The sequence below is a fragment of the Podarcis erhardii genome (assembly GCF_964252035.2).
Source record: "Podarcis erhardii genome assembly, chromosome: 3".
Taxonomy (NCBI): Eukaryota; Metazoa; Chordata; class Lepidosauria; order Squamata; family Lacertidae; genus Podarcis; species Podarcis erhardii.
Window position 1 is genome coordinate 30,350,204 of NC_138507.1, and position 23,269 is coordinate 30,373,472.

The 23,269-nt window shown below is 42.6% G+C and overlaps 1 protein-coding gene across 6 annotated transcripts in view; it reads left to right on the forward strand.

Annotated features, from left to right (window-relative positions):
* Window positions 1-23,269, forward strand: part of LPIN1 (lipin 1) — an 84,572-nt gene that overhangs the window by 35,181 nt on the left and 26,122 nt on the right. For 4 of the 6 annotated variants that reach the window (XM_081856930.1, XM_081856932.1, XM_081856931.1 and 1 more), the window contains 5 exons: window positions 13,693-13,893; window positions 15,390-15,485; window positions 16,693-17,021; window positions 17,587-17,694; window positions 19,166-19,273. In XM_081856930.1, coding sequence (XP_081713056.1) covers window positions 13,693-13,893; window positions 15,390-15,485; window positions 16,693-17,021; window positions 17,587-17,694; window positions 19,166-19,273 — 842 coding nt within the window. Of the gene's footprint in view, window positions 1-4,670; window positions 4,852-13,692; window positions 13,894-15,389; window positions 15,486-16,692; window positions 17,022-17,586; window positions 17,695-19,165; window positions 19,274-23,269 lie in introns of those variants that run through there. The other 2 variants (XM_081856935.1, XM_081856933.1) reach the window with 2 other exon arrangements.

Below are 23,269 nucleotides of genomic sequence, written 5' to 3' on the forward strand. Positions count from 1 at the left end.
TCGCCTCAGATCCCCTCCTCCCCGCGCTGAGTCACAGCGCAGCAGCCAAGCAAAAAGGCGCTCAAGGTTCTACGGGAAGGGCCCTGCCAAGGGGAGATCCCGACGGCCAACTGCAGTCAGACACGTCCAGCAACCATTCGTCATATTTCGCCTTGATAGGCTGAAGGAGCGCGGTAGTGAGCAGTCCGACGATAAGCTCGCCCCGGCTAGCCCAAGCACAAATCCATAACACCCCTTTTTTTACTTGGTCTTTTTTGTTAGGGCTGTGTCTCCTTAGAACAGTTGTTTGGGACTATAACTCCCATCATCCCTAGCTAGCAGGACCTGTGGTCAGGGATGATGGGAATTGTAGTCCTAAAAAAAACAGCTGGCAACCCAAGTTTTGGAAACTGCTAGAACTTCGATCTGAGCATGTGCAGAGTACGTCTTCTTCACTTCTTCGAGTAGCAGTTGCAAGACTGTACACACCAGGAGTATGGGTTGTGTGAGACTGTGCAAAGGAGGGTAGGGTTTTGACTGATGTGCATAGGAGAGGATTTTGGCAGGTGTAGCTTATCAGGAAGGTTTTAGACATGAAACGACTCCAGAAATTTGCAGTTCTCTGTGGCTTCCGGGATGTGCAGGTGATTCCAGGAAAGCGACTCCATTCTGAAATTAAAATATTTTACTGTACTGTAAATGCTCTTGTGGAGAAAAATATGTTATCTTTAGGTAGAAGAAAAACAACCCAGTAAATAGGATTAATGTATAGTTTTACTCCCAGTGGGGTAATATTCTGAAATCAGGAATATATATATATATATATATATATAGGCAATGCTTTGATATTCTGGATTACGGAGCATCTTTTTTTTTAAAATGCCAAGCACCATCTGTTTAAACAAGTCAAAAAATGCTGTCACCTTGGTCATAAAACCATTTTCATAAGTGATGCAGTTTTATTGCTTATAACCTGGAAGTCATCACAATATAAAACACGGGAGATTGACATACAGTGGTGCCCCGCAAGACGAATGCCTCGCAAGACGAAAAACCCGCTAGACAAAAGGGTTTTCCGTTTTGGAGGTGCTTCGCAAGACGAATTTCCCTATGGGTTTGCTTTGCAAGACGAAAATGTCTTGCGAGTTATTCCACTCCCCCCCCCTTTTTCTAAGCCGCTAAGCCGCTTATCCGCTAAGCCGCTAAAAGCTGCTAAGCCGCTAATAGCGCTAATCCGCTAAACCGCTAATGGGCTTGCTTCGCAAGACAAAAAAACCGCTAGACGAAGAGACTCGCGGAACGGATTCTTTTCGTCTTGCGAGGCACCACTGTATAACAAACGAGAAGAGAAATACAATTAAGTAAGTATAAACCAAAGTGAAGGAGCAGCACTATTTAAACTGGATTGCATCCCTTGTGATATGCAATCTATGCGCAAATGGTGCTTACTTTTAATTGCATCTATGCTGTCCTTGCATCTGTAATTTGAATATATGAATGGCAATAACTAATAATGTACATTTGATTTCAAAATATCTCATCTCATCAACCACAGTCATTAATCACACATTCTATATCAAGGCTACTTAATATAGAGCCCACCAGTGTTTTGGACGACAACTCCCGTCATCTCCAGCCAGAAAGAGCAATGGTTATGCGTGATGGGAGTTGTAGTCAACAACATCTGGAGGGCACCATGGTGGCTACCTCTATTCTGGACTAAAACATATTGTTATTTAGGGCTGGCACCAGACTAGAGAAGGCTCTGGGGAAATTACTGGGTAGTGAGTCATGCAATATTACTTGGCTGTGATGGCAGTGTGGGCGGCTGAGTTTATATATTATTATTATTATTTAATGTGTATACTGCCCTTCATCCGAGAATCACAGGCTGCTTTACAATATAAAACCACAAAAATACATGCTATACTAAACAAAACAATAACAGTAACCCTACCTCCAAAATTTAAAAGGCTGTAGATTAGCCAAAGGCCTGGGAAAAGATTTAAATTTTGCACAATGTCCCCGAGTGACACAAGTTTGGGGGCATTGTGGGAAATTACGAATGACTAGATTTAGCCAGTCTGATGCTGTTCAGAGTCCAATATAAGAGAAAAAAAGAGGTGGTTGGGAAGGTAAGCTTAGCACTTCAGTTGATACCCCGATAGCTACCTAAAGATGCAAGGTGCTGTGATTTGTGTCACTTGTAAATGCTACATTGGTTTATTGTTGCATTAAGCAACAGTCTGCTTAATCATGAGGTGACTGAAGTGAACTGAAAACATGACAAGTATATATTATATATGTTCAGGTGTGTTGACATATTATTCTCAACGATCAACCAAATAAAGGAGATCTAAAACAAAACAAAACACCCCCCCTTGTGATAACTAGAGTGCTTTACTTAAAGAGATACGTACTTGCACATCAAACTTTTAAGCTACTCTGGGTTCTGGACACCCACATTTCCAGCAGTGTCCATCATGAGGACTATTTGCACGTAGGCCCAGGCTCTTAAACAAATTAGAACATGGTTTCAGTGTTTTCATATGCCAAGAACCTGATCAATCCAGTCATCCGCCATATATTCTCTGATGATCATCCCAAACATGTTATTACTGGCCGCAACAGATTAGTTTCTGGCACGAAGGACTTTTAAATTCCTTGATGTTATGTACATCCTCTCACAGCAGCCATCTGATGTTATTCCCATTTTACAGGTCAAGGAAATGTGACCAAGAAATTGCTGTTTGCCAGACAGGTCTGTAGGGATGCCCTCCATACTCCTAGGCCTATCAAAAACTGATACCCTCCCTCGCTCACTTCTGATGCTTTAGAAACAGTTTCCTGGTTATTATGGAGTTTCAAGGCTGCCCGCAAGTCATCAGATACCCAAGTCATAATAATAGATTCCAGCCCAAGCCACCAATGTAAAATATGTGTGGTGAACATGTGGTTCTCTATGATCCTGCTGGACTCAGACTCCAACTCCCATCAGCATGGCTAATGGTGAAGGATGATGGGAGTTGTAGTCACAGGCTACCCATCCATGATGAAAGGGCCTCACTAAATAAGATAGTGGAAATTAGTGACTGAATCCCTTGTTGCCTTATATTTTTACAAATAGCTATTTGTGTACATTCTCTCTCTCTCTCTCTCTCTCTCTCTCTCTCTCTCTCTCACACACACACACACACACACACACACACAGAGTAAACCAATAAAATTCCTAGGTCATTAACTCCCTATCTGAAACCCTGTGGAGCAGATATTCCCCATTCAGCTGTCCCCCCTCCCTCATACAATCCTTAAAATAAAAGTTGTTATCAGAAGCGGTATGCAAATAATTTTATGCCTCTAAATTTCATGCACGGATATTAATTTTAGAACTTTAGGAAAGTGATTTGTGGGTGCCATCACAAAATGGCTGGCACGTTGGTGGGGGGCAACATAGCTAGTAAAAAAATGGCTGCCGTTGCCAAAACACTCACAGTATTTACGACCACAACAAGAGGTCAAAACAGTATTGTCTGCCTTAGTAAAAGGCAGTAAAAAAGCCACTTTGTCTGAACCCACAGTGTTCTGTTCTAACCCACTTCACAGAAGGCATGCCAATCAATTTCTCAAAATCACATCTCAATAAAACTTTGTACTGCATACATCCTTTTTCTGCCCGGGCCCATCTTTCCAAGGCCCTGAATTCTCACCCCCCAACCCCTGAATCCTCCATTTTTTTGAATGGTGGCATTCAATTAGAATGGCCTTTTCTTTTCTATACTGGTGGCATCTAATTAGGGCTGTAGACTAGAGAGACAACATGGGAGAGTTCTAATTGGACCGTCTGCTGGTAATTTTCCATAAGAATTGCTCTTCACCTTCTCTCCAGTCTGCTGACCAAATGTGCTTTTTAAAAAAGTGCTGAAGCATTTTAAAGAGTTGAAGATGACATGCCCCTTAGCACTTGTGCACGCTGAACTATATTTTGTGAATCTCTGACACATGGCAAACTGCAAGTGTCACATCATTCACAAGAGCGCTTCCGGCAATTTAAGCCGGAAGATTTAACCGTGAGAAAGGCAACTTGAGACATAGTGATCCTTATGTGGATGAGACCCATCTCTCTCTCTCTTGGCTCTATTTCAATTTGTACGAATTGAAAAAAATAAAACCCGCAAACGACCGCTCTTACAGGATCCAAAACTGCCATGACAGACACAAGACACTCACAATTTTGTTTAATGACTAAAACCCTGCTTGTTTGTTTCAGTTTGCAACCCAGAACCTCTGATTTTAACTCTTGCAAAGCTCTCTGTGTCCATTTCATTAGGGTAACCACCCACCCGCATTTTGGTGCAATTTCGCAAGCGACAGACGGTTTTGCCACTGTTTTCAATGCTTGCCTGTCAAAAATCCCCATGAATTTACCATGCTAGTTTGGGCCTGTCTGTTGTGGTCTATGGCTTGCAGCAAACTCCTATCTACACCTGCAAGATATAGCTGGAGTGGGGTCAGAAGTGGGGCAAATATAGGAAGATGCTTCTGGTAGATCTAGCCTTGGGTAACCATAACCACAGCTGTTGCGATGGATGTCCTGATTTCTCCTTGATCCCCCTTCCTGCCTCCCTTCTCGAGGTCCCTCCTACAGGGCGGTTACCAGGCTGCCTATGTGGGATGAATTGACATTGCTGCAGCAGCCTGTTTGCATACAAAGCAAGGCTCTGGCCGGTGCCTGACCTGCCACTGCCTAGCTAGCCTCCTCCGAAGTCCTTCATTGCTGCGGAGGAGAAGAGCAGTGGCAAGGCAGCTGTCTCTCTGCCTCCCTTGGGGAAAGTTGCTGATGTTTCTCATGGTTGACAGACGGTGCAAGGACAGGTATAAAGCTGACGAAGGATTTGGGGGGCAGGCGGGGGGAAGTTAAAGAGATGGGTGAAGTATTGGGGGAAATAGTACTATTGTGGCAATTCTGTAGGCCACTGGATTTTTACCTGCACAATGTTTTGCTTAAGATAGTTGCAATTTTTCAGCTTGGGGACAAGCGGCCCTTTGTCTCATACTGTCTTGTTTTTTGCCTAAACGGAGTCCTTCTGGAAAAGTACACGTTTGTCCGCCAGGACCAAATCTCTCTGCCACATATGTTTTGGATATTAATCTGCATTTTAGCAAGAGCTTGCATCCTAAAATAGCTGCAGTGGGTGAAGTGGCCTTTCCCCTGATTCTTTGGATTGATGACTTAAAATGACTTATCGAGGGGTATGTGGCGGCAAAGGCTCTGATGCAAGACGGTGGGGGGTGGGAAGAAAGATGCGAGTACCCTTTTGAGCATGCCTATGGTGGCAAAAAAAATTGCAGGCCTGGCATAGATTTTAGGCCTCTCTGGAGCCTCGTTGGCGAGAAGAAAAGGGTTAAATGTGAAGTCAGACACTCTGTCTCTTGTCTTCCTGTTTGCTAAACTGCTGTCTTGTGTAAAAAGACAGGCTCTTTTGGCCTCGGGAATGGAGAGTTCTGTGACCATTTTGAAGTTTAAAATCAGGTTTTGTAGCAGTTGTTGATCTGTGAAACCCGGCTAAAAGAATGTGTTGTACTGCCACTTTTTCTTTTTTTTCCTTTTGGGTCTCCTCTTTATCTTTGCTAGTGCATATTCTGTTTTATTGCACAATTGTCTGATACAGATGTGCTTAGACAGTGTTGCTAAACCCAATGTTATTTGTGGGTTTTGAACCTCCGAGCTATATATTCACTCCCATTTACTTTTAAACAGTGCTTTTTGTCCTGGGGTACGCATACCCAGAAACATTTTGTGACTCTAAGTTTGGCCTCATTGAGGGGCAATATTTCAATATGAGCAGGAAAATGAGAGTACCCCTAAACATTTTTTTTTAGAAAAAAAAGCACTGCTTTTAAATACCTTTTCTTTGGCTTCAAACATCTGTAGAGAGACTTCATGTTTCACGCACATACACATACATGCACACACTTGTTTATCAGTATTACAGAAAGGGATGTAATCAAAGCCTCTTTAGTCCTTAGGTGAGGGATTGTTGCCAACAGTTCTAGTATAAAGTCAACTAAAATATTTCGGCGTGATCCCCCTAAAGTTGTCCCATTGACTTCATTTGGAACACACTTAATTTAACTGTTGAAATCAGTGGGACTTTTTTTTTTTTTTAAAGTGCTTACCTTTGATTGGAAATCCCCTTTTTTCTTTTGGGAAAATTCATGTAGAACTTGGAGATAATTTAATTTGAAAAACATTACCATTTCCTAAATAAATCATTTGCTTCTCTCTGAGGAAAAGAGGGATAAGATACCCTTTTCAGATTCTATGTTTGAATTCAACTGTTTATATTGAAATAAATTAAACCACATTAATTGGATAGTACATATATAATAAATTATCATAATTAGACTGGCCCCCTTTTTCATAATGAAAATCGAAATAGGGATGCTTTTTCTGTATTTTAGAGACAAGTTCCACTGGAACCAATAGGGCAAGTTAATGGCAACTGTCATATCCTGTTGAGAGTCTGTGGTTAGACTGGGGGAGATAAGGTTCAAAGTTTACTGGATTGTTAGTTACAGTACTGTCCTGTCCTGCAAACTGACTCAGCTGAGAGAGTTGTTGACATCAGAAGAATGGTATTGGTCAATCTGGAATGCCATGAACTCTGTTTTTTGACTCTCGTGCTTTGATTTTTACTGTAAATAGAATTTCTCATTGGCGATCCAGCAAGGCAGAATTCGGAAAGAATCACTACTACAAAAGCCCTTTAAAGAAAAGAATTGGGGAACTGTCCTTGATGGACCGTGCTCCTGTTTTCCATTCCAAATGTATTTATTTAACCATTTTTTGTGGGTTTGGAGTGGCCTTCTTTGTGCACTCAAATATGACTAAACAACGCACAAAGAGCTCTTTTGGAAGCACTTGGGACCGTTAGGGGATTTTGAAAATGTTAGTAATTTCAACCATGCTCATACATGCTTTAAAGGTTGTTTTATCACACTGGTAAACAAAGGCAAATATTTGAACAACAGCATTCTTGTTTGATACATGTTTTGGCTTTAGAAATGGAACTGTGCAGAAGTCATCTGGGATCTTTACAAAGTTCTTTCATGTGCATAACTGGTCTTCCTTTATCAGCAGTGTTGAGGCTTGTCGCACATCATCATACACAGGGCAAAGGCATGCTTAGAAATAAGATAGAAATTAATTTCAGGCCTGAATAATTTGTGATTGCGGGTGCTGAGCTTTCCTCCTGGGGAACATCCTTTGCTGGAAAAGCATCTTTTTCCTTTGGCATTGACTTTTGTCTCTCTCTTTTGAAGCCATCAGAATGAAACACTCCCTCCCACAGTTAAGAAAGTGTATGCCATTTGTGAGGATGAATTGGGCAGGAAAATGGGACCAGGCTATGAGGGGTGGGGTCCTGCGTACTGGTGGGTCCTATGAATTATGCAAGTTCTCTACTTGTTTAGGTATGCTCTTTCTATTCTGTTTTGTTCTTTGGAAAGAGCGACTGAAAGCAAAGTGCTTTTTATCTGTCACATTATCTATGATCTTATTTCTAAATTCCAGACACACCCCTTATTTAACCGCTGGAAAATAAACAGACTAATACTGTCTCAGTGAAAAAAAAATTCTTTCTTTCTTTTAAGAATTGCTATTGTTCCCCCATGGAGCTGTCAGCATTCTCTGAAAACTGAAACTGTTCATTCAAAGTGAGGAGACAGTGGCAATTTCAAGATTTCTTACCCTTTCTTGTAAATTGAGGAACATCCAGTTTGCTTTAGGAAACAAAAGCAGCTTTAGGAAAACGATTCCCAGATCTTCTGCTTTTCTGCCTGTCCTCAGTATTTCTGCATGTCGGAATAGTAAAAGCACTTCCATGCTATGCTTCAATTAGCTGCTTCCTCTTTGACACAAATTGTGTTTATTCTGACATCTGAGTCTGGCTTGTAAGTTTACTAGCCAAGCCAGGGCTGCAAACCATGGTTTCCTGGTTCATATGTAATGGCAAACTATGGTTTGTACCAAATAGGAATAATTTAAATCAAAATGTGTGAGAAGATGGCTGTGGCTTATCGACAAACCATGGTTCAGCTCTCCAGCTGAACTGAACCCATGTAATAAAATCAGGTTTCCTTCCACGTAATGGTGTGGAAAGATGCTTCACACAGCACTGTCATGTTGTGCGTGTATTTAGGGGGAGGCATGTATCTCAGTCACAGAGCACATGCTTCGGATGCAGAAAGTCCCAGGTTTTATTCCTGCCATCTCCAGTTAAAAGGATCAGGTTAGTAAATAGTGGGAAAGACCGCTGCCTGAGGCTCTGGAGAGCCAGTTCCAGTCAGAAAACATGGAGAAATAGCCTGACCAGACGTAATGCAGTTCCCCATGTACCACGTAACCAGCCAACATAGTATAGAAGATCACTTGATGACGTCTTCGAAGGACTGCCTTCTCATGACATGAGCTTGCCCGCCCACTGCACTATTCCTCAAAAGCCTTGATCTGTTTTCCACTGCCATCAGAGGTCCAACTGGATGATAATGCATGACAGAATCTTTTTGGTTGTGGCACCCAGATTACAGAACTCCTTTACCCAGGAAGCCTGGTTGGCCCCCTCCTTTTTGGCTTTTCGGCGTCTGGTAAATATTTTTCTGTTTTGCAAAGTTCCTGTTTTGGATTCTCTAAAGCTTTTCTGGTCCCTTTTGTGGAACTGTATTTTAGGTGGATCTGGATATTTTTTTTAGTTCATTGTTCATCTTGTAGCTTTAATTATTATGTTTTAGGCTGATGATTTAAGCTGTTTTGGGGAGGCTAAAAGGCAGACCCCAAATGATCTTGTAAATAGTAAATAAAACAATGTCAGCTCATTTCTGTAGGTCGGTCTTGTTATCTGTTACCTGATTATTATTATCCTAAAGCCTGAGTGAAGAGGGCAGAACAAACCATTGAGAAGATCTCGAAAACCATATTGTGTCACTTTTATAAATTACAAAAAGAGGAAGAGAACAGTAAGGTTGTTTCAGAGGGGCTGCTGTAAAATGTTTCAAGCTACGTGCATTATCTTGTTCATCACTTTTGATAACAATGCTCACAAATTTACATTGTTGTATTTCAGGTCTAAACCTTTTCTAAACATACTTTGTGAACACTGTGAGTTTGAACGAAGCAGCTATTATGGTGGATACTGTCAAGGCATGCAGCATTTAATCATCATTTTGAAAATACTCACCTAGGGAATGTTCAGAATGAAACATTTCCTTCCCTTCTGCATGGCTTTCTGAATTGTGGATAGATTTATGCTTAATCAGCTTTATTGGCAAAGAAAAGCATATAGGATAAACACAATTCAGAAGACTTGTAGAGGAGTTTGTGTTTAATAATGCAAGCAACATTGATTTTGTGGAAAGAAAACCCAAGAAGGAGAGAGTGGTGGTCACAGACTAGCACAGAGTTAAGGATATTATTATCTTGCTCTTTCATTCTGACTGTGTTTTGCTATGTATGTTGGGGCAGCTGTAACCATTGATGTGACTGCTCTTACATTTAGGAGAATTCTGTGTGCCTCAGCCACACAGTGAAAGGGAGACTGTTAAGGGAGCCAAGGTTGTAGGCATGCCGTCAAAAGTACCAAGCAAAAGTGGGTTGCCAGGTCCTTTGAGAGGAGGTCTGCACAACTTGTGATCCATATATTAATGACTGGAGAACTCTTTCCTTCCTGATTAGTTTTTGTCCCATGTTGTATCTGTTTTTTAAACATCTTATTTTGACCTACAGCCCTTCTCGCTCATGTCTGCTCTTGCTGTTCTTATTAACAAAATAATAATATTCCTCTCCCCACAAAAGCTCTGTTGTGATCTGCCAAGCAATATACGGCAGGCCACCACGAGTTTTTATAAGCTCCATACTTTACCAAACAGTGGCTGCGGAATTAGGGTTTTCCAGCTGCTCACTGGTTGCAATTTGTGGTTTGTGGGCCGCATTTGATTCTATAAACATGCTCAAATAAACTTACCTGTATTCTACAGAATTTCATCAGTTTCCATTTTCATGCTGAAGGTGCACAGACATATTGCTGGCCTTCTGTAACGCATTAGAACTTTCACATTTTATCTGCTAAAGTGTGAAGCTGTTTTTATAACAAAATCAGGCCAGTGGTCTTTCTTGCTCATTGTTACTATTTTAACTGCCACCGGCTATCCATAGCTTTTTTTGTTTTGCTAGTCCTGTTCCCCGAGAGCCATATTTTCACATGCTGGGGATAGAGCCCAGGGCTTCAATCTGCATAGAAAGAAAGCATGTGATGTTCTATTGTGCCATGACCCCTGTTCAGTGCAAGAGATAAGGACAGGCTAATCTACCGTATTTTTCCATGTATAAGACGATGCTTTTTGCTAAAAAATAAAATAAAAAATTAGGCAAAAATTGGTTGTCTTCTTATACACGGATAGTGACTGCAGAGGGGGGACGTGCAATTAATGGCAGCAGCAAGCAGGAGATTGGCAGCGGCGATTGGGCGGGTGATTGGTGGCTGCGACAAGGCCTGCTGGCGATTGGCTGTGGCTGCGGCAATTGGGCAGGCGATTGGTGGCTGCGTCAAGTGGGCAGGCGGGCTGTTGGTGGCGAGTGGGCAGACAATTGGTGGCTGCGGCAAGGTGTGTGATCGGCAGTGGCTGTGGCAAGGGATCGGCAGTGGCGGGCAGGCGGGTGAGCGATTGGCGGAAGTGACCTCCCCCCCAAAGCTAAACAACTTAATTTCTTAATTTTGGGTGAAAAAAATTGGCATCCTGTACATGTGAAAATACGGTATGTCACTTCCAGACCGTTGCTATTTTGTGGGTGAGAATTCAGCAACATACCAGCAAATTCAGGTTGCGCAACTGAAGCAGAGTTGGCATCCTTTCACAACAAACCTGCTTCCCCTCCACCCCATTTCTGTAGTAAGGAAAGTGACCAGAAAATGAGGTGGAAACCAATTGGTTGGTGCAACAATACCGTACAACTTCCCTGCAAACAAACCAGAGAATGAATGCTCAATAAACAACCAAGGAGTTATAATCTCCCCAGGCACTTTGTTCAAAAACATCAGGATATATGTTCACAGGTGTGTGGAAGGGATCCTAGGAATGTATTACTGGTCACTGGCTCATTGGAATACAGGGAGAAGATGCTACTGTTAAGGACTGATTCTCACCCCCTCTCCCCAAGTATTGAAAATATGAAATATGAAAAAAAAAAATGTGAATGAGAAACAGGGACCAACTTGTTTTTGCAAACATTCATTTGGGAGCCTGAACTGCTTCTGGCTTCTTGTTGAGTGCTGTTTTTGTGGCAAACGACCACGTGTGAGGAAAGTCCTCAAGTTGCAAGAAGCTTTTCCATGCACAACTTCTTTCAGGTGATGGCCGAAACATCCCTCCCTGATTTTACAGAGCAAATCCGTAGCTTACGCATTGTGTGAAGAAGTACTTTCTTTCAATTGGAAATTTAAGGGAAACCCTAGATAGAAATGTAGGTTGCAGGCCAACAGAATGCAAGTAGCACTATATTTTACTGAGTTGGTTTGGTTTATTATTAGCACTCCTGCTCTTGAGATACCAGCAGGCAGGCTTTCTAGGATCAATCAGAACAAAATGTGTTATGCAGACCACATACAGTCTCCTTAGGAATTGGGGGACGTTCCTGGGGACGTGAATATTTCACTGGGAGCTAATGCATACTTCAGCAAGTTGCAAATGCAGTTTTAGCACTCACATTCCCTGTTCCCAGCACCCCTGACACTTGATTGGCATTTACCATGGATTGAGCCTTTAGTGTGGCAGCCTTTGTGTGCTCTGTGGAACTCCTTGCCAGTAGAGGTTTGGCAGGAACTGCTCCTCCCTTCTTTGAGGCAACTTTTGAAAACTTAGGTTGTTTCAACAGGCCTTCGCTTTATGAACATTCTCTCTTTAACCAATCAGTATTTCACTGGTGTTTTATTGATGTTTCTCATGAAGTTTTCATGGATACTTTTGTTGATTTTATTCATATTTGTTGTATGCCACTCTGGTATATGAAACAAAGATACAGAATTAAGTTTTGGCTGGGATTCTCGTGGATCTATTATAACCATTAGGAGAAAAGTAATTTTGTAAATGACTCTTGTCAGTCTTTTTTAAAGCAAAACATTTCTGCTATCCCAACCTGCTGTGTCGTGTGTATTGGCAGAGCTGTGTTTTTGTGTGTTTGTGTGGTGGGGGTAGGGTTCCCAGCCAGATTTTGATAATTATCATGACTGCTGTTTCCTTTGTTTTTTCATGTGCTCCCTTCTATTCTATTTTATGATGACGTTTGTTGGTTTCAATTTATATTGTGTTCTATCCTACCCTGGTATCGCACTGCGATGAAGCGTGGGTTAGAAATATTTTTTGTTAATAACAAAATCATCTCAACCTAACAGGTGGGCCACTACAGTGACCCTCACTCTGCAGATGGGGAGGCGAAAGGCTGAGGGGTCCTTTCTTCCAAAAAGGAGCCCTGTACACTGGACGGTATTCATATTTGTTTCCCTCACAACATCACTGTGAGGTAGATTATTTTAGGACTTAAAGACCGCTCAGAGATCTTGCAGCGAACTTTGTAACTGAGCAGAAATTTGGATCCAAGTCTCTCAAGACTTGCGCTCTAATCTCATGGATTTACTTAGAGCTACCTAAATGTTTCAACCAGAGACCTAAGAGAGTTAATGGTTGTGGTGAGATGTGAATCTGGGACTAACTGGCTCACGTTCCTCTGCTTGAAGCTTCATGCTATGCTGGGGCATTGCTGGGCAGCTCTTGAGGAATGTGGATGTTGTCTTTTTAACTTTCCATTGCTCATTATGTTGCCAAATATCTTAACATGCTGAAATGTCAAGGCCGTTCAGTAGACTTGGATTGATTTTAAGAGCAGTGCTATCAACTGTGAGCCCGTCTTAAGCTGAAATCCTGTACACACTTCCCTAGGAGTAAGTTACGTTGTAGACTACAACCCAAGGGCCACATTATTTTCTGGTCAACTTTCTAGGGGCCACCTGACCAGGAACAGGTAAGGCTACCGGCGAAAGCGAACAGAGCAAGTACCGAATCTTACCTTTTTGTAGGCTAGTTCCACCCAACACTCTCTAGCCTGCAAACAAGAAGCATGACTGGAGTTTCAGGACACATTCGAGACATGCAAAACCACTTAAGGAGGGTGTGAAGCCTAGGGTGGCGAGGGGTGTGGCTCAGGAAAACAGGAGGAAATCTGATTGCCACAGAAGTCAGCCCTTTCAACCAGCGCGGAGACAAGAGAGGAGGAGTGCAAAAGAAGTGTCATCTGTGGCAATTGGGTTTTCTTCCTCTGTCCATTGGGGCAGATTTGGGGGTGAGAGATGAAACCGTAAGCCTTTATCTCTGACGCCATTCTCCAAGAGATCTTGTGAGAAATCCAGTGGCTCACCAGAAAACTTTGGGCAGGGAAACTCCACACTCCTGTGGGAAGCCAGTAAGCTAACCAGTACTCCTCATGGGTGTGTGTGTGTGTGTGTGTGTGTGTGTGTGTGTGTGTAGGATTTGGCCCAAAAGCCTTCCAGAGTCACCTTAGGTTGTTTTATAGAATATTTTTGGTCTCTTATTTTCTGCAGTTGCCAAATGGTCTTAACGTGTCCATCCAGATTCTGATGCTTCCCTCTGTCCTGTTTTCCTCTCCAGGCACAAACCATGAATTACGTTGGGCAGTTAGCAGGCCAAGTCTTTGTGACTGTGAAGGAGCTCTATAAAGGATTAAATCCCGCCACGCTGTCTGGGTGCATAGATGTCATCGTTGTCCGCCAGCCTGATGGGAACCTCCACTGTTCACCTTTCCACGTGCGCTTCGGAAAGATGGGAGTTCTGCGTTCGAAGGAAAAAGTGGTAGGGGGACAGAAGATGTCTTGACATGCTTTTCGTTTTGTCAGTAGCTCCCTCTTCACACAATATATTGTGCTGGGGGCAGGGATGTTTTCATCCTATGCACTTTCAGGACCACACTTGATCATACATTGCATGCACAGTGATGTGTGTTAGTGGTTACTAGAACCACTTCAGCTCAGGCCCCATGACAGCTCCCAGTGGGCCTTGCTGGCTCAGCTCTGGAAGATGTTGTCTCAGCAAAGGCCCAGAGTCATTTGAAAGCTTAAGAAGGCCAGTCAAGGTCTTCTTCAACCAGGAGGGTTGTCTGAAGCCCTTCAAGGGCACATATAACATACTCCTGCAGGATTGTGGATTAGGAGAAGCTGTAAGAGAGTCGCCACCAGAGTTGAGGCATGATGGAAGAGCCATGCCCTTAGGCTGGGGTAATGTAGAAGGTGGTGCTCAGTATGGTGACTTGTGAGTCATCTGAGTTTGAGTCCTTCTCATGGAGACACTAAGATGTAGGTGCAGAGACAGTGCAGTGCATATATCTGTAGCTGTGGGGTCCCTGTTCCAGACCGGGATAGCAGCTTCCTTTCTGGGCAAATGGTTGCTTTGACCGGGGTGGGGGACATTTCTATCAGGAAGTGTTAGATCCTCCTCCCCAATCTTCCTCACACCGCAGTCCCAGTCTCAGATTTCCGCCCCCAGCTGCCATGGTAAAAAGGAAAGCACAGGCAAATGTCATTGTGCAAGTTAATGTATCGTCTGCTTTGGCCCTCTGGGCAGATCTGTGATGCATGTGCTGGAGCACTGACTCCCCACAAAAGAACCATGGGAACTAGAATTTTGTGTCCTCAGCACTTTCACCAAACAACAAAACCCAGAGAGGTGGTAATTATTGTGTGTCAGATGGGTTGTTTGCTCACAGATTCGGGGTTTTTTTTTAATCACTGGGAAGGCCACTGTTTATTTACAATACTGAGCCTATCAATGGACAACATATCACCTTAAGCACTTTAATAGATTTAATAGGGATTTGGTGGGCTTAAGCTTATCTCTTTCGCTGTTGAAAATGTCACTTAAAATTGCTTATTTGGAGCTCAGTGGCACCTGGGACCAGGAAGCTGGTTGATGCTTAACTTTTGTTAGATCAGGCACACGACACTGTGAATATGCATATGAAGATCATCTGAGACGTTCCCTGCTTCAAATTGTACCCTAGCTATGAACTTGCTAGATAGATGTCCTTTGACAAACCTCTATATTCTTCCTCTGAGCACCTGCCGCCCCAAGCCGTGAAATATGGGGATAATAGCACTGATGTCCCTTACAGGGCTGCTGTAAAGGATTGCGAGATAATGTGAAGTACTTTCATCACCTTACATAAATGTTAATTAGGATGATGTGAATTAGCCCTTTTCACAGATATCAGAGAATGTTCATTCACACGCTAACTCTTCCGGTGCTCTGCAGTGAAATTGTACGTTTGTTCAAAAGTCTTTTGCCCTCCCCAGGTTGACATAGAAATCAATGGAGAATCTGTGGATTTGCATATGAAATTAGGGGACAACGGAGAAGCATTTTTTGTAGAGGAAACTGGTGATGACCAGGTAAGATGAAGCTCCATTTCCCAAACATCTTTCATTTCCGATAAATTACGATAAACATCTGTAGTGGATCGTCAAACCCCAAGACTGTTATGCCTTTAAAAGATCCATTATAGGGAGAAGGCTGCTAGATCTGATTTCATTTACAGTTCTCCATTTCTTGCACCATTCAAGACTTGATTTATACACAGTGACAGATGGAGGAAGAGGGTGGATGGCAAAACCTAAAGGCCAGTTCACATGACCCCATTATTTCTGTAATGATTCTGTTTGTTGCTGTTTGCATGTAGCCGTCATTAAATGGAAAGTTTTCTCATCTGATTGTTTCTTCCTCACTTGCTGGCAGTATTCATTGGCAGAGGAAAACTTGCATATTGCGAGACTGCTGGCTGTATAATTGATTGTTACCTGATTGTGTGAACTGGCTATTTTTGGTAGCAAGGCATTCATTGGCTTGGCTGATTTGCTTAAAGCCAAGGTGATTGGATTTCCATTACTTTCCTGATCTGTGCCTCTGAGCATGCTTTCCCCAAAAGGATTAAAAAAAATAAGAAATCAAGCAGGGCTTCCATGTTCCTGCTGCAGAACTAGTCAGTGCAAGAGTATATAGCTTAGTCCCTCTGCACAGAGGAAGAAGCCAGTTCCAGGAAGGGGAGCCCATTATGGCATGTGAGACGAGCAGGTCTCTTGACAGTTCCATAGCATGTATCTTGCATTGATTCCATGATTGAAGCTGCTATCTTATATATACTTATTTAGTCCAAAGGGAAGCACTTCCATAAAAGCATGGTGAGAAAGGATTCAGCTACATTAGAAAAACAAAAAACCAGCGATTTGAATGTGTTATAAAAATGCAACACCAGATGGCGCCAGAGAGCACAAAACTTTTCAATAGTGTTTTTACATAGGGTTTTCCCCCCTTTTGTTACGATTTAATTTCTGACTTATTTATAGCGTTTCCCACCCCCTGCATGTAGATCCACCCAAATAGCCTAAATGGAGCCTTATGCTTTGCAAAATTTGAAAGAGCTGAAAGGTGGAGTATTTACAAAAGCTTAACTTATGTGAAGCTTGAGGTACATTTTGGGGCATATGTGTGTGTGTGTGTGTGATGAAGGATAGATTAATCTTCACAAATGTCAAAGGAAATGAAATAAGGAATATCAAGGGAAATAAGACGCTGTTTTTTCTCCTCCCTCTTTTTTTCTAGGAAGCAATTCCGTACCACTTGGCTACATCTCCCATTCTTACAGAGGGAACAGCTCTCATGGAGTTACAGCTGAAGAGAAACTCTGTGGACAGGATAAGAAACATGGACACTGGAAGCAGTTCACAGCTACCAACCTCTGTTTCTTCATCCGCTGTCGAGCCCACTTCTTCTAGTTGTTCTGTGAAGAAAAGGAGGAAACGTAGAAGGAGATCTGCCCACAAAATAGATACTTCAAAAAGAGATGAAAATGATGATACCACTGAAGATGAAAACATGTTCCCTATAGAAATCAGTTCCGACGAAGAAAATGAGCTTTTAGACAATATAAGGTATTGACCCTGCTTAAACTCGGAGAAGCGATTTATTCAGAGGCATTAATGTTCTTTTAGCAAATACCTACGAAAAGATGTCGTGTGGATTTCTTACAGCATGAGAATGATTGGATACATATGGATTTTATTCTGGACAAAGTTTTCTCATATTGCACAAAGTTCCTATATTCATACTTGCTCCAAAGAGTCAGTAGATTCAAAAGAGAACTTAATTCGCTTTAGGAAGTAGAACAAGTTTTCATCATGAGTTCCTAGCCCAGGTGGTTAAGGAAATTTAAGGAACCGCTAATTTCTGACCTCTAGAGTTGTGTTTTTTGTTTCATTTTCCATCTTGCGCTTCTTATCAGAAGCATCTGGATTTCCAGTCATTTTGAGATGACGTTTGAGCCTAACAGTTCTTAGAGAAGGGAAGTAGTTTTCTCCTTACCAGTGTTGCAATGCTATTCTAGCTCTGAACGAGAGGTTGTTGGTTTTTTAAACACACACACACACACACACACACACACACACAAAACTAAACTAAACTAAACCTCTTTTCCTCTCTTTGTTTGTTTATACTCAGAACATCTGCCTCTGATCTTTGTAGAGATGAAGTGCTTGAGATAAATACATCTTCAATCAGTGTGCTCCCTCACCACCATTCGGATGGAGAATGGTCCCCTTCACCAAGGTACGGTATGTGTTAACTGGAGTACCTCAGGTAGTCTTCTGTGCTAAGTGCCTTCATCCAGCAAGTTCAGACACTGTGTAGCAGTGCAGCTCTTCCCACACTTGTAACATTCATGAAATGATTGTATATTTCTGGGCTCGGCATATGCACACCCATAATTAGGATAATCAAGCATTCCAAGTTTCATCCAGACGTTGAGCTGGCTTGTGCCCATAACACTAAGCCAAACTATGGCTTAGCATGATTGTGAGGGTTCCTGGAGAAGAACACTGTCCTCCTTTCCTGGTCCTCCTGCTGCCGTAACTTCATTCATCCATGGTTTGGCTTGGTATGTCGTCTTGAACTGCCTTCAGCCAGAGTTCAGCTTGGTGCTATGTGCAAGCCAACTCATTGAGTGCTCAGCTACCTGTTACACGTGAGTGTGTGTAAACCACTTCTTCATTTCAAAGCACAGGAAGAGGAGTAGATTTGGAGTAGAGTTTCAGGGTATGTGATGTTTAGTGTGAGGCTGAACCTTCGGAAAACTTGTTGATCTTAATTATCCATTATTTGTTGTGACTGAACATTCTGCGGCACTTGGATGACAACCCCTTCGGTAGGCTGTAGCAGTCCTGATAGGATCATGTTGATGGGAAGAGAATTATTTTAACTCCTACATACTGGTTTTACAATTGAATGAGGCAGCTACATGAATGCAAGTGGAACATCTCCGTTGCTGGTAGTGGAAGAGTAAAGAACCTCACATGATTACAGAGGTCTGCCTTCCATAAGCACCGGGTACATGTGAGACTTCTGATTTTTGATCGCATTATATGTGGAAGGGTCCTTAGTCATAATATAGGATCCTTTTACTGTGATCGTTAGGTCGTGTTTCTTGCAGACCACTCTGATTTGGGGGCAAAATCATGCAGATGTAGGGTTGCTTTTTTTTAAAAAAAACATGCAAAGGTATTATACTTTCTTTGTCAATTTCAAAACAATGTTCTTATAACTAAAAACACGTTTTAGTGATCTCATGCTTAATCCAGTTGCTAGAGAAAGGCTAAACGGCAGTGGAGCATGTCTGTGCAACACATATATTTTAGATAACATTTCTGCCTGTTTCCTCTGATGAGATCAGTTTGTACTCTTCACCCTCAAATTCGCACTTGTTGCACCAGAAGAGGCCAGGGTGGATCACTTTTTTGCATATGTTATTATAATGGTGGCTGTCATATTTGCAAATGATTGCAACCTTTTGTGTGCTGTAGTCTGGTGTCTCTCTGAACGGTGCACTGACTTACTGTACATTTGCTTATAGCGATTCCGGATCTTGTTGCTTAGAAACTCAGTTCTCTTTAAGCCGAGTTCCTTGTTTTCAAGCGGGCAGGGATGTCACTGTGTGTCCCAGCAGCATGTGTTGATTGCAGCGTATTGTGGAATAATGATGCCTGTTTTTTCCCTTCCTTTTACTACACCTCACACTGTCCAGTAAGCCCAGAACTTGCCCAGGGAAGTCCTCTCATCTTACTGTTCCAGCAGATGGAGGATTATCTAGTTCTTGCCCTCAGCAGTCTTCTCACTATCCTGCTACAGACAGGTAGAACAGCAACTCTCCGCAAAGTTCTCCTTTGGTTTGTTGGAATGCTGATTAACCCTTTTAACTCTTTTTAACAGTTTTGCAGCCTTCCTCAGACTTACCAAACTACTCCTTATTACTAACACAGTTGCTTGGCAGGAAACTGGGGTTAGCAATTAGGGTTTTCATTTCACGTTATGTTGCCACTGTATTAATGACGCAGAAACTGTAGACCTCTGGCCAAAAATTGGGCTGGTTATCATCTGCAGTTCAGTCCTTTGTTATTTCTCCAGCTCCTGTACATTTCTCCTCCTCTTCCACTTCCTTTCCCCTTATTTTTGTTGCGCTGCCTGCATTTCCTCAGGGTTCATGACTGCCAAACCCTTAGGCTACTGTCTTATCCAACACTAGGTCCCCTTTGGTCAACCCAGCTCGAATGCAGGTAGTTTTCTCATGGTACAGCACAGGTGTACATTTCCAATGATCTTTTGTAGGCACAGGGGCTCTGATGCACCTTTGGAGCTCCCTTGACCACAAGAGCTTCCTCATTACTTCAGTGAGAGGGGAAAGCTCCAAACCTGCAGGTGATATGAGCTCCAAACATGCAGGTGATATGAGCACATAACCATCCATTGCCGACCAAGCGCATGATCAGGGCAAGAAAGTTGCAAAAACCAGAATCTGAGTAGACATTTTTAGGGACACCTAATTTCAAATCTCTCTTAAACAGCAGGGAGTTTAGGCATTTTAAAATAGCCCGATGGTTTGCTTGTTTGTTTAAAAAATCCACGTTCGTACTTCCTGTCCAAAGTTAATATGTTGAAATATATATTTGTTCCCACAGACAAACTGCGGTGAATAAATATATCGTTTGCTGAAAAAAGAGAGAACAGGCTCTTGAGTTATAGAACAACTGTGCTTTCTTTTCAAAGCAAGTTGTGTTTAAAAGCGGTTCGTGTTTGCGCTGGGGAAGACTGAAGCAAAATTCCCAAAGGCTGCACTGCGATACAAAACGTTGTCATAGTTTAAAACAAACAGACAAGGGGAGAATTATGTTGGTGGAAGACACAGTGATGATGGCAACCCGCTGGTCGTTTTTCCTTTCACAGTGCTAGCGGAGGAAGTGCCTACATATATATATTTACCATGCTTTCATGTACTGAGGGAAAATCAGCAGCATTTAGCATCTTCTAGTACTTTCTAAGTAAAGGAGAAGAACAGGACATATGACTGGGTGCAGGACCCATGTTTCTATATATGCTAGGAATTAGCAACTAGGACAGGAGTGAGGGAATGTGCGGCCCTCAAGATATTGAAGAATTAGACCTCTCATCATCCTTGGTGTCTGGGACTGATGGGAGCTGAATTTCAACAACATCCAGGGGCACACAGCTTCCCCAGCCCCCTCCCCTGAACTAGAGGCTCTTGAGTAACACCAGCCCTGTTTCCTCAGTAATCTTTTGAAGCAAGAGATGTATGCAGAAGGTGTGGTTGCAACAGGCAACAGGACTTGCTGGCAACCAGCTGTCGTGGGTTTTCTGGAAGGTTTTGAATTAGGGTGAGTTGCACAGGGTGATTTGCATTGACGAATGTTCTGATCCCCTAGTGAGTTGATCTAATTTTGCATGTTTATTTGACTCGCGTTCAGTAAACAAAGCTTGCCATGCCCTCCCACCAGATGTCAAAGAGAAAAATAACTACCAAACTTTTAGAAGACATCCAAAGGCAGCCCTGTTTAGGGAAGCCTTTAATGTTTTATAGGTTATTGTATTTTAGTGTTTTGTTGGAAGCCGCCCAGAGTGGCTGGTATAAATAATAAATTATTATTATTATTATTATTATTATTATTATTATTATTATTATTAACGGCACAGCGTTTTCAGCTGGCATCCATGTTTGTCATTCCTGATGAACTTCTGTAATAAGATTTTTATGTATATGGACAAATGAAGCAGCAGAAAATGCTTCTCTACACTTCCTTGCTGGCAGTCTACTTTGGTGGGGAGGGCAGTGGGGGGGGGGAGCAAGGCTTGCCCCTCCATCTTTCATTCCCTCTTGAAGTTGTCCTCCCGTATTGCTGGCAGCTGACCTATATGCTTTTTGAACTGAGGGAAATCTGTAGGCAACTCTGAATGAAGTTCCATTAATTCTTGGGCTTCCCCTTTGACTTGGTGGGTCCTGTAGCGTTTATAGGTTCATAATGTCCTATCTGGGCAGTCTGTTTTGCTTGCTTTTCCTTTTTCACTGTCTCTTCTTTAGAAGATAACACTGTATTTCCTGTTTATGTGATGTTGCAAAATTGCCAGGTGTAGCCCAAGATCCTTTAAATTTGCCAGAAAGCCTGCAGAAAATACAGCCACCCTTTTAGAGAAGGTGACATTTAGTGCCTGTTGGCAAGGCATACATTCTGGATATAATTTTTCCCTATCTATCTCTACCATCTATCATCTATCGATCTATCTATCATCTGTCTATCATCCACCATCGTCTAAAGATGTATTTATTTAACAATATGTACATACATGTTGCTTGCTTGTAATTGCAACCTCTACAAGCAAAACAGAGACATTAAAATTGTCAGTGATTTTTTTTTAAAAAAAATAATAAAATCTATAATAAGCTAAAAAGAGATTAAAACACACACTGGCTGCTACATTCCTGGATAGCCTTGCCTGAACTTAGCAGGAACCAAGAAGAGCACAGTGAAAGTTCCTGTGAGAAGTTGAGTGGGTGCATTTGGGGTAAATCGATCCCTCAAATAAACAGGTTCCAGGCTATTAGGAGCTTTATATTAATAGTGATACTTTGAACTCAGCGCAGTAGTAAATGCATAACCAGTGCAGGGTTTCACTCCTGTCAGCATCCATGAAGCAGCATTCAGCACTATCTGTAGTTTCCATATCAAGAGCAAGGAAATCTCTGCATGGAGTGCATTGCAGTAACCTAGTCTTGAAGTCACCAAGGCCTGAACTACTACTCCTGTGCATTTCACACACATTTACTTGGGAATACCAGAGTCATTGTGAATTGAATCCTGAAGCTGGAATGGGTGTGATGAGCCGGGAGGTGCATTGTCAAGGTGTGTCAAGGAGCTAAGTTTGAGGAACAGTTCCAGCCTTTAAGGCTTATTTTGGGTCTGCTCAGCTGGATGCCAAAATACATTAGAGAAGAGCAGACTGCTAACATCCAGTTTGCTGGCTCATAAACCCTCCACACCCTGATGCTTCCAGATTTCTGCAGTTCCAATGAAAATGTAATCTAAGATCACACAGAACTAGTGGAAGTCCTGATGCTGTCCTTCTCCACACAGTCTAAATGTGTTTGCTTTTTTGCCGCCCGGGGAACCTGCTTTCTGTCAAACTCAAATTGTAAACTCTTTGAGGCAACGGGGCTGCGTTATTCGTTGCAGGACAACTTTTAAGAAAGGTATGGTGTTCTTCTAGGGGATTGCTAATACAGTACAGCACAAATTATGATCTAATGCGTTTTGACCTGGCATAATGCATTTTCTTTTTCACGCTGTCCATAATGTAGAAGTGTATTAGTACTGAGACTAAACGCTCAGTTAAACTCTTAGGGCTATTATTAAAAAAATAGTTCCTGTTCTAGTAATGCAGAGATGCCATTTCCCTTTCAACACGATAACAGTTTAATCTGGGCTTTGGCTTTAGAAAGGGATTGGCGACGTAGTCCAGACCCACTTGCAGTAGGTTTTCCAGATGCCCACGGGGACCTCTCCCCCCCACTATTTCCCGAAATTAGGCTGGAAGGAGCATTCTGCTGCAATGACCGCTCCCCGCTTAAAACGGGGGGCGCCCTTTGCGTGGACACGTGCAGCCCCTAGATCTGGAGCGGCCCCAACAGCATAGGCTTGGCTTTGCCTCCCCCCAGGTGGGATACCTGGAGGTCTCCGCCTACCTCAGTCAGTTGTCCAATCCCACCTGGGGGAAGTGTTGCCAAGGAGACCAGGCCAGCTAGGGGGGGGATTACCTGCCCACACAATAGAGGGAGGATCTT